Source organism: Protopterus annectens, chromosome 9.part0, assembly GCF_019279795.1.
Source record: "Protopterus annectens isolate FY-2018-M chromosome 9.part0, PAN1.0, whole genome shotgun sequence".
Classification (NCBI taxonomy): Eukaryota; Metazoa; Chordata; order Ceratodontiformes; family Protopteridae; genus Protopterus; species Protopterus annectens.
The window spans coordinates 180,558,253-180,570,874 of NC_056743.1; the positions used below are offsets into that span (position 1 = coordinate 180,558,253).

Sequence of the window (12,622 nt, forward strand, 5' to 3'; positions counted from 1 at the left end):
AGGGCAAATGGTCTACAGATCAAAGGCATCTGCATATCGATCAAAAAGAAGTGCTAGCTGTACAAAATCCCCTAACAGCTTTCAAGGACCTCCTACATCCAGGACAACTCCTAATAAAGATGGACAACACCACAGTAATGTGGTACATAAATAAGCAAGGGGGCACACACTGCTACCCCCTATGCAGGCAAGCAATGACTTTGTGGAACACAGCACTGACCTACCAAGTTCAACTACAAGCACAATTCCCACCAGGAAAGAAAAACACATTGGCAGATGATCTAAGCAAGAAACATCATGGATCCTCACGAGTGGAAACTAGATCCACAAGTATTTGCAATGATGACTCAAAAATGGGGGCGCCCAGACATAGATCTGTTTGCCAACCCCCAAAACTACCAACTTTGGAAATTTTGCACAAGGACATTCCACCCACTAGCTTGGAAAGTGGACACCCTCTCATTCAGTTGGAAAACATTAACAGTTTATGGCTTTCCTCCACTGCCTCTTCTAGCAAAGGTGCTGCTGAAAGTCAGATTAGAGAGGCCACAAATGATACTCATTGCTCCAGACTGGCCACACCAACACTCGTATCCAATACTAAGGAACATGGCTCACAGCCCACCATGGATTTTGCCTCAAATTCCTCACCTGCTCACTCAGCAAAACAATCAGATTCTACACAGCCAGCTCAAGACTTTAAATCTGGCTGCATGGCAAATTTACCTAAGCAACCAGCTAACACTTCTCTCTAAAGCTGTTATGGATGTCATTCTGGAGGCCAGGAGGCCCAGCACCAGGAAAGCTTATTCAGACAAATGGAAAAGATTTTGCGCCTGGAACCAGGCTAAAGGCCAAAAATCCCCTTGTTCCAAACATTCCTCAGATTCTACAATATTTAACTGAGATGTTGCACAAAGGACTTTTTTTTTTCATCTATTAAGATCCACGCCTCAGCAATTTCAGCTCACTAGAACACGGATCCTCCTATATTTTCACATCCACTGCTAAGACAGTACCTCAGAGGGGCTAAGAACATAACATCATCCAGGAGGGCACCAACACCAACTTGGGATCTCAACTTTGTTCTGGAAAAGCTTACCCTGCCACCCTTTGAACCAGCTTTTACAGCTGAGTTACAGTTTCTGTCATGGAAAACTGCCCTGCTGCTAGCAATAACTTCAACACGAAGAGTCTCAGAGCTACAGGCCCTAATGGCAGTGGAGCCTTTCCTCATTTTTCATCAAGACAGAGTCGCTCTGCGAACTAATCCTTCCTTTATGCCAAAGGTGGTATCCAGTGTGGCCCTAAACAAACCATTCATTTGCCCACCTTTTTCCCAAACCTCCAGAACAAAGGAGAAAGGCTCCTGCACTCTTTGGACATTCACAGGCAATTACGTTACTATTGGATAAAACTAAGGCTTTCAGAAAATCTGACCAGCTTTTTGTATCCTATGCTGCAGGATCACAAGGAAAAGCTATCTCAAAACAGACCATTTCAAAATGGATAGGACATTGTATTCGTTTCTGCTACACACATCATGGGAAACCGGTACCTGTTAGCATTAGGTCCCATTCCACCAGGGCTACAGCTACATCAGCTGCCTTTCTCAGGGGGGTACCAACCAAGGATATTTTGGAGGCTGCATCTTGGAGTTCAGTGCATACCTTCACCAAGCACTACTACTTACCTCTATACTCTAAAACCAGAGCTGGCTTTGCCACTGCAGTTCTACAGGGCCTACTAGCTTCTCCAAACCCCTTTTAATTCCACCGCCCATCCTTAGCTTTGGGATTCAACCCAAGTGTGATGACTGCAACAGTGTAACACGATGAACATAGTACAGTTTTGTACCTACCATAAATGTAGATGTTCGAGTGTTCACACTGCTGCTGTCCAGGTTACCCTCCCTCCATCCCCTCTGACCTAGCTGAACTTTTCTATACCTTTCTATATGGTACAACCTTTGTGGTATATTTGCTTGTAACTGAAGGTATTCATTGTATTTCCTTTACATGTTTTATTGGCAATATGTATTGCCCACCTACTTGGGAGCACCTGACATCTGGGGCAAGAAAAACTGAAGAAAATGGTGTCGGATGCCTCTTATATATCCCTGGCACTCTGACATCAGGGAAGAAGCGACAGCAACCGACGCTGGACCAAGACTTTGGAACTCTGGTCGACTGCGGGACCGCCTGATGGCAGGATAACCCAAGTGTGATGACTGCAGCAGTGTGAACACTCGAACATCTACATTTATGGTAGGTACAAAACTGTACTTTCTGGTGGATCCAACAGATAGGCTTAAATCCAGGACTACCCCTGCATCCACTCACCATAGTGCTAGAACTCTACACAGATGCGTCAGACATGGTTTGGGGTGCAGTCTTGGGCAGATTTAGAGTTCAGGTAATTTGGTCTCACTTCCAGAGGACAGAACACCAACATCAGGGAAATGTGAGCATTGCTGCTAGCTCTATAAGCATTTCACCCTCCTCTATGCCCCGGCCCTCTCAAACTGTTCACAGACAACATCACGGTTCTTTGGTATGTGAACAAGCAGGGGGGACCAAATCCTATCTTTTTTGCAGGCTGGCTCTTCTGGTATGGGAATTTCTTGCCCAATACCACATGACTATTCAGGCAGTGTACATTCCCTCCGACCGTAATCTCGTGGCAGACTCCATGAGCAGGTCCTTGACTCAATCTCATGAGTGGATGATTCACAGGGATGTGTTCCTGAACATAGTCCACCAATGGGGGATTTATCAAATAGATTAATTTGCCTCCCCCCTGAACAGACAACTTCCAAAATTTTGTGCCAGAGCCCCAACTAGTCTGGTTTCTTTGAAGGAGATGTTTCTGTATGCATTCTTTTCCCTTCCTCTAATCCCAAAGGTTCTGTTCAAGATTCAACAAGACCAACCAAAAATCTTGCTGGTGACTCCCTTTTGGCCAAGACAGCACTGGTCCCCCCCTTTTCTGCATTTAGCCAAGGACCATCAGCACAAGTTACCTAGAGAGTGGAACTTGTCACACAAAATAAAGGATGCCTGATGCATCCTTTCCTGTCAGTGCTACAGCTGACATTGTGGATGATAGAATTCTAATTCCTTTCAGACAACTAGTCTCTGGGGACATGCTCAAGGTTTTGTAGGAGACCGTAAAACCCAATACTAGAAAGTCTTACGTTTCCAAATAGAAAAGATTTTCACTCTGGTGTCTGAGAACCAAGACCCACTGACAGTGGGAATCCCAGTGGTTCTATCTTAACTTGTGTGAATTGCTCTCTACTGGTGTGGTTTTTCCTCTGTCAAAGCATGTCTGCTATTTCTGCTTGTCTGCCTCTCTCTGCCCTTCTAGCATCCAGATTTGAGGTGAAACAGTTCCTTGAGGGCATCCTTCATATTAGGCCACCCAGGAAATCTGTTCCTCCTTAGGACCTTAATTTTGTTTTAGAAGAATTGACCCTGGCCCCTTTTCAGCTTGTATCTTTGGTCTTCCTTAAACATTGCTCTTGGAAAACTGTTTTATTAGTGGCCTTGACTTCAGCTAGAAGGGTGTTAGAGCTGCAAGCCCTTATAGCTGTACCCCCCTCCCTTCTTGGTCTTTAATAAGGCCAGGGTGTCCTTGAGAACAAATCCTTCTTTTATGCCAAAACTGTGTAATCAGTTAATCCCTTAACCAGTCCATTCAGTTACCTACCTTCTTCCCTAATCACAAAACTACACTGAGAAGGTACTGCACTCCTTAGATGCCTTTAGACAACTTGGAGTTTACCTGGACAAGATTAAAAGGTATCAGGAAATCTGATCAGCTGTTTGTGAACCTTCATCTGAGGGCTCCGTGTTTACCTGTTTACAAGCAGACTGTTATTTCTTGGATTTCAGAGACTGTTTGCCTTTGTTACATGCTCTGTGGAAAGAACCTCTTTTCACCTGTGAAGGCCCATTCTACCATAGCTGTGGCTTCCTCTAAGACATTTTTCAAGGGCTTAGATAACAGTGCTATAATTGAAGCAGCCACCTGGTGTTCTGTTTATATTTTTACCAAACATTACAAACTGGATGGCATCTCCAGATACAGAGTTGGATTTGCTAAAGCTATTTTGCATGGCTTCATTGAGAGCTGCTCTGCTCCTTCCTTCTACCTTCCTTCTTGAGCTTTGGCACTCTCCCTTAGGTTAAGAATACTGCAGCAATTGAATAGAAGGACATAGAATAGTTGTGTAAAATCTTACCATAACCATAGATGTCTTTCTCTTCACTGCTGCAGGATTCTTTCCTACCCCATGGGCTGTTGTTTTGCTGGGATGTGCTGACCATTCAAATCCTTAGTTCCTTCTGAGACATTCAGTTCTGAGCAAGGTACATGTCTACGTTGCTTTTATGGCCTTCATCTGACTGCAGGCTATGTGCGACATACTGTGTACCCTTGAGTAGTAAAAGGTAGTATACTGGCTGACATCGGGTCACCTTATAGCGGGAGATTCCTTAGGTTAAGAATACTGCAGCAGTGAAGAGAAGGACATCTATGGTTATTTTATGATTGTACACAACTCTTCCTTACACAGCTGTAATTTCCTGTTTTTTCTCAGGAAGCTGACTTCTAAACAAGTGTTGAAAGTCACATTAACTGGTGGGTGGGGAGTCCTTGCACCAAGGTATTCACCAGAGATTTCCTCTGATGCAAAACTGAATATGAAGTTCAACAAGAGTTATGAAAAGTGTGTTGATTTATTAACTGTGAATCAGGAAGTGGTATCATTGGGGAAAGACCTGCTGCATGGGGGATTAAGTAATAGCTTAAAAAACATATCGGGTCAATTTGTACTGAGACCTTTTTTCTGTTTCTGTTGTATGTTGTATTTAATGAAAAAATAGTAACATTTTTATGAACTCTTTAGACAAGTGAATCTGGCAGTGTGGAAGAACTGCAGGGGCAACTGTTTGAGTGGCAGGAAATAAACGCTGATCTGCAAATCCCACAAGATGAATTGAGGGAAGAAAAGTCCAGCATGGTTCTACGAATGGAACATATTGACGAGGAAAGAGAAGGTAAAACAAAGCATTTTACACTGCAACTAATAATCATAATTTTTACAAAGCAGAGTTTGTTTTTTCTTTCAAGTGCTTCATATGATTGCTTTAGTACTCATCTGATGTATTTTTACAGGGCACATCTTTAAAACTGAAATGAGGAAGGCTGAGAGAACAGTACTAACCTTTTTTGATTAGTGACCTGTAGTACTGGTGCATATGTAATTCAAATGGCTGAATTGTTCTTTATTTCTTTCTGGCTTTAATAGTATTTGCTTGACTAGTAGAAACTATACCTGCTAGTAGAAACTATGAATGGTAATTCATAAATATGGTTCCCAGTTATGTGGGGCTGGTACCATACCAAAGCTGTATGCCATTCATAAATAGACCCTAATCCCCTGGAGTAGATGTGTATATTACTCTTTCCCTGGAGATTCAAATGCACAGTAAGTATTCGTATGAGATGTATTGGCAGCAGCTGTGATTCACAAATGTGAATGGCAGTGTACCATAAGTAATTGAAGCTTGGTTTATGTGAATATTAGTGCCAAATAGCCTCAGAAAAATAGTGGACATTCCTGATTGAACAAGACACAAGATGTGCACAAATAAACACTTCTGTGCCATAGTGTCTGTCAGAAACGGTCATGCAGCTTAAATCCACTGAATTATATGCTGCAGACACATACCCCAAGCTACTGAGTACCACTCACAGGCAGCCAGTTGCTGTATTTGCAGTTGATAGTTGTCAGCAGTCAGTGGCATATATTAGCTCTTGTCAGTGTAAGCCCATGTGCCACAGTATCAGCTCCCTACTAAAAGGTCAGGACTCGTCATTGCCAGTCCTGACACACACACACACACACACACACACACACACACACACACACACACACACACACACACACACACACACACACACAGACTGAAAATGCAGGAGTTGAGCAAATGTTAAGCTTTGCTCATTTTTTTTTTCTTTTTACAGAGGGGAAGGCTCCCCTTCATTCCCCTCAGTGTGGGAGGCAAGCTCCCCATCCCCCAAACTTGTATATTCAACCTCTGAGATTACTATACTTGAGATAAAGGCAATATTTTGAGAAAAGGCAATTTCAGACTTAAAAAATTGTAAGTCCGGATTTTCAGCTATTCAGTATCCATATTGCGGGACTTTGCATGCCAAGTCCTGACCTGTCAAACAGTTGCCCACAGTATCTCTTCATTAATGAAATATGCAATTTAATTGTACTCTGCAGATGTGACTTTGAGCTATTGATAGACATATCTACCTCATTTGCCCTGTCTAGTAAGCTTTGCAGGATCTGTAAAATCTTGTCTCAAGGTGCAGAGACAGCTAAACTGCATTTGAACTTTTGCATGGTGGGCATAAGCCTTTGCATTGGAGAGGCACATTCTAATGTGTGATGTGCTACAACTGTACTGTTTGACACCAGCGAACATTATTTACCTGAAAAGACCAAATGACTGAACATGAGTGCAATGCTGATCGTTGCTTGCTCAGCAACAGTCAGCTGAGAGTGAAATGTGCTTGATACTAAATATAATGTACATCCACCATATGCTGTAACAAGGTGCATAATGGTGTGCAGTATGTCTCATTAATGTGAATAATGCTTTCTAAAATTATACTGTTTGATGTCCATGGTTCAACCAGGTTATGACAATTTATGTAAATCATTGCAAGTAGGATTTTCACAGCAGTGTTCCACTTTCCTTAATCCTACCTCTGAATATCTGTATGCATATGCATCATCATTCCTTGGAACTGTTGGTGGTGCCTGTTGCCCAGTCCGCTGTCCACCACTGAATCCAAGGTGGTCTTTCTTTCTGCAGTATACAATTACTACAGACTGTAACTACTGTTTACTTTCCTAAAAACTCATTATTGTGACATCTGCATGTAACAGGTGCGAGTGTCTGCCACGCCAGCCATGGCAGACATTGTTTTATTAATCTTCCAGTACATTACTTAACCATTAATATCCCTTATTGTTTCCTCCAAGTCAGACAGATCTGTAAAACAAGTAACATTTATTATCTCCTGCTCTTACAATGGTGATTCTGCTGTAATCTGTCACCTTCTGAAGTTGATGCCATGTAGATTTATTTATATATGTGTGTGTGTGTGTTTGTGTGTGTGTATATATATATATATATATATATATATATATATATATATATATACATACATATATATGTGTGTGTGTATATATATATATATATATATATATATATATATATATACATACACATATATATGTGTGTGTGTGTATATATATATATATATATATATGTGTGTGTGTGTGTGTGTGTATGTGTATTATGTATATATGTTTGTTTCTATGTATGTGTTTGCATATATCTATATCTGTATCTGTATATATATATATATATATATATATATATATATATATATATATATATAGATATATGTATATTCCCACACACACAGAGAGGGAGAGAGATAGATGTATACATATACCTCTACATGCTCACATATAATGTACAGAGAAGAAACAAACTCCTGTGTTTGCGCTTGCTTGCTTGCTTCAATGTCTGAAGTTGCATTTAAGCAAATAACATTACCTTTTGTGAGGAAAAGCATTAGTGAGCTTCTTAGTTTTAAATTAGCATACAATTTGCCAGAGATGGTCTGTACCTTTCGCCCATGGGATTCAGGTTACTGGGTAATGCTCTTGCCACCCCTACAGTGCCTTTTTTAGGCAAAACTCAAAGGACAAAACCACCACCGTAACAGGTATAAGCATCCAAAATCTGAAGGTAATGCTACTCAATGCTAAAAGTCTAAACCTCAAAATGTACTCTCTTGAGGCACTTCTAAAAATGGAGAACATTGATATCTGTGCAGTAACTGAGACCTGGTTCAAGGCTCCAGAGAGCACCCCTGCAATAACAGGTTACAACTCTTACCACACTTTTCGGTCACCAAACCAGGACCGAAACACTAAAGGTGGAGGAGTGTCCATATTCACCAAGGATATTCACACCTCCATGCTAGTTGCCCAACACAATGCATCTGAAATTCTACAGGTACAACTAATACTAGGTAAGACTGCAATCCAAATTGTGGCTTGCTACAGATCCCCACCATGCCCCAAGATTCTCACTACACCTTTCTAAATATACTGGAAAATATTAAGATACTACCAAACACCCTAATACTGGGTGATTTCAACTACCCTGCCATTAATTGGAAAAACTACTTGGGCACCAACACCTTAGCCCAGCGGTTCTTGGAACTCATAAATTCCACTGCTCTGGATCAGCTAATCCATAGTTCCTCCAGGGGCTCAGATATCTTAGACCTGGTCATTACCAACATGGGAGATTGATGCTCCACACCAGTGGTCACCCCTTCCTTGGTCAGGTCTGACCATAAGCTAATCACCCTTGGCATCCACATCCCACCCCCCACCATAAAAAAACTTCTCCAAAGCTAACTTCATGCTACTCAAGTCAGAAGTGGCAAACTTCATGACACCCATGCAGACGGGAACTGAAAGTTCGACTGCTGAATCCTACACTAAGGCACTGTACGAGCACATACACTCATGCATGAATTGTGCCATTCCAAATAGAACCAAGATGCTCCAAAAAAAAGAAGACAATCTGGTGGTCCCCTGCCATAAACAAGCTATACAACAGAAGGAAGAAACTGTTGCAGAAAAGAGGAAAATCCCAGGATGCAAAATACTCCCTTACTAGCCTCAGTAAGAAGCTGAGATCCCTCATAAAATTCTCCAAAGCTAATTACGAAAATAAAATTGCCAAAGATTCCAAGGGTAACCACAAGACATTCTATAGTTATGTCAAGAATCTAAATGTCAATGCTCAGATCTGTTATGAGCTACAACAGAATGGCGTTAAATATACTGATCCCAAGGATATTGCCAATATCCTGGCAGATTGATTCAGTGCCAGCTTCACCCCCTCTCACCCCCTAAAGGGCCCAGCTCATTACTAAAAGATTGTCAAATTCCGGTAATCATGCCCGCACAGGTAAAACATGCACTCTTCAAAGCTAAGAATACAGCATCCATGGGACCAGACGACATCCCGGGCTGTGTACTACATGAACTACAAAATGAACTGGCACCTCACCTAAGTGTCATGTTTAATCATAGCCTCACCTCAGGCTTCATGCCCACTGAGTGGCGCACAGCTACAGTTATCCCACTCCACAAGGACTCCCAATCCACCTTGGATCCCAGGAACTATCGTCCCATCAGTCTGACAAGCATGATCTGCAGAGCCATGGAACGCATTATCATGCAACTTGTAAACAAAGACATTGGCAACCTTCAAACACTGAACCTCACCCAGTTTGGTTTGTAAAGGGCCGATCTTGTCTCCTCAACCTGATTGACTTCGAGTTAGTATCCAGAGCTGTGGATGAGGGCAAGGCGGTTCACACAGCCTATCTGGACCTTGCCAAGGCCTTCGACACCACCCCCCACTCTGGAATCATAGATAAACTTACTAAGCTGGGCATTAATCCCTACGTCACTCGATGTGTTGCCAACTGGCTTACTGACAGAACCCACACCGTAAAAGTAGCCAACTCAAAGTCCAGCTCCAGACAAGTGACAAGCAGAGTACCTCAGGGTTCAGTTCTGGGACTGCTCTTTTTGGCATCTACTTCTCTGAAGTGCAAGCCAGCACTAAGGTACTCTGGCTAATAAAGTTTGCAGATGACTGCAAACTGGGAGCCATTATTGAATCCCCAAATAATGTGGATACTGTAGAAAAGAGCCTTACACAACCAGATGCTTGGTGACAGAGCCATGGGCTCAAGCTCAGTGCCAAGAAATGTATAGTTATCTCCTTTGGGAAAAAATATGTACCCATGAATTACCACACAAGTGGTAGTACACTAAACACTGAAAGTTTGATAAGGGACTTGCGGACACAAGTGGACAGTGGTCTCACCTTCAATAACCACATTGCTACAACAGTCAGGAAATCCTCCTATGTGGCACACCTCAACATTAAAGGCTTTTCATCCAGGAAAAAAGGAGGTCATTGTCCCACTATACTCATCCCTCATTAGACCCATTATAGAGTACAACACTCCATTTGGTATATACCTTACAAGACAACTGCAACAACTGGAAAGGCCACAGAAATACCTCACTAAAAGGTTCACAAGCCTAAAGCAGATGCCCTATGCTGACCATCAAAAAAAAACTCCAGCTATAATCTCTTGCATATCGCCTGCTCAGAGACGATCTCTGCTTAACATACAAGGCCATGTCAAACCCGGAGTTGTTGGACATGCTACACTTAAAGAAATCCCAATCCCTCAGAGCCACATGCTCCAGGGATCTAAACCTGGTCATCATAATGAAGAAAACATGCTGGAGGGATAGGTTCCTGATCCAGAGACTCCCCATACTCTGGAATAGACTGCCCATACATGTCAAGCTGAGCTCCTCTTTGTCCCTCTTCAAAAAGAAGCTTGACAATTGGATGGGAGATTGGAAATTCACCCCAGGGATCACGTCAATTGCCCTGTTAGACAGAGGACCAGGGAAGTAATAGCCAGGGAATTGTTAATGCTAGGCTTGTATAGGCCCTAGGGCCGATAGCATAGTACCAACCTATGAACCTATGTTTCTTGCAGGTAACTCTTAACTTCATTGTTGGGGTATTGACCGTTGCAGGATTCCTTATGAATACCAGACGATGGAGCATCTTTTTGGCATTTTTTTCTCTAGCCACACAGAGATGGGTAGAACAACATAAAAGAGTGTGCACTACAAAGATACAGAATACATAATGCCATTGTATATTCAGAAATGCAAGGGTAATAGAATCAAATAAAGATAAGGTCATTGCTAGGAAGAAGGTATGCTAAGTGGGGAGAGGAAGAGGCAGCACCAGGACTGAGATGTAGGAGATGGATGAGAACCAGATGAATTGCTTCCCTGGGTCCTGAAGAATCTGGTCAGTGTAGTGGAAGATCTGACAGAGGTTTTCAGCAGAACACTGGTCAATGCAGGTGTCTAACAATTGGAAGACAGCAACTATATTACCATTGTACAAGGAAGGAATCGAAAGAAGTCTGGAAAACTGCAGGCCTGTTAGCCTAACAGGAGTGGCAGTCAACAACATTGACAGAGGGCAGCAACCTCCCAAACAATCATGAATACAGGTTCATGGCCAGAAGAAGTTGTCAGATATATTTGAACTACTTTTATAAGTGGTTTAGGTTCATAGGTGTGTACTAGGCTAATGGCTCTGGAGCCTTTACAAGTCTAGTCCATAGGATTACCTTGGCATCGTGCCACCCGACCCTACTTCCCAGTGCCTCTGTCGAGTAAAGCCACTGGAGTGATCCTTGGGGTGAATTTTCTTTTTCCCATCCACTCATCAAGATTGCTCTTGAAGAGGGCCTGTGAGGTACTCTGCCTGACATGTATGGGAGGTTTATTCCATAGCATTGGCTGTTACGGGGTTATGAACCTGTCCCTCCAGCATGTTCTGTTGATGGTGGTAATGAGGTTGAGGTCTCTGGAGTGTGTGGTGCAAAGGGATTGGGATTTCTTTAGAAGTAGCATTTCTAATGGAGCTGGGTCAGACATGGCTTTATAAGTCAAACAGAGATCGCCTCTTAAGTAGGTGATATGAGAAGGAGAATAGTTGAGTTTTTTTAGTCTGTCCATATATGACAAATGTTTAAGGCCTAGAATCCTCTTTGTGAGGTACTTTTGCAGCCTTTTCAGTTGTTGCAGGTGTCTAGTGAGATATATGCCAAATTTACTCAATGACTGGCCTAATGAGGGAAGAGTAGAGGGAGACAATGACCTCTTTCTTCATGGATGCAAAACCCTTAGTAATGAGATGTGCCACATAGAAGTACTTTCTGACCACAGTGGCAATGTGGTGGTCAAAAGAGAGGTTGCTGTCAACCTTTGTTCCCAGATCTCTTATAATGCTTTCTGTGTTCAGTGGGCTACCATCGATGTGATAATTCATGGGAACTGGGTTTTTCCCAAAGGGGATAACGACACATTTTTTTCACATTGAGCTTAAGGCCATGGTTCTGACACCAGTCATTGGTCTCAGTGAGGCCTTTTCTGTAGGATGTCAACATCACTCGGGGAGTTAATAATAGCTCCCAACTTGCAATTGTCTGTGAACTTTGTCAGCCAGTGTCCCTTTGTGTTGGCTTGGATGTCAGAGAAATAGATACCAAACAGGAGAGGACCCAGGACCCGAACCCTGTGAGACTCCACTCGAGTTTGGTTGGCAGTCTTACTTGGGGTCAGCTACTTTCACACTGTGGGTTTTACCTGTGAGCCAGTTTGTAATCCACCTAGTAATATAGGGGCTGATGCCTAGCTTAGTGAGTATTTCTATAATTCCTGAGTGGGGAATGGTATCAAAGGCCTTGGCCAGATCAAGGTAGGCTGTATGAACCACCTTACCTTCATCCACAGCTCTGGTGACTGACTCAAAGAAGTTGACAAAGTTGAGCAGGCATGATCTACCTTTCACAAAACCAAACTGTGTGGGATCCAGAGATTGGAGAT

The 12,622-nt window shown here is 42.6% G+C and overlaps 1 protein-coding gene across 2 annotated transcripts in view; it reads left to right on the forward strand.

The window, feature by feature from the left end:
- LOC122811120 (golgin subfamily B member 1-like) overlaps positions 1-12,622 on the forward strand; it is a 2,318,314-nt gene that overhangs the window by 966,436 nt on the left and 1,339,256 nt on the right. For both annotated transcript variants that reach the window (XM_044082720.1, XM_044082719.1), the window contains exon 10: positions 4,913-5,063. In XM_044082720.1, coding sequence (XP_043938655.1) covers positions 4,913-5,063 — 151 coding nt within the window. The remainder of the gene's footprint in view (positions 1-4,912; positions 5,064-12,622) is intronic.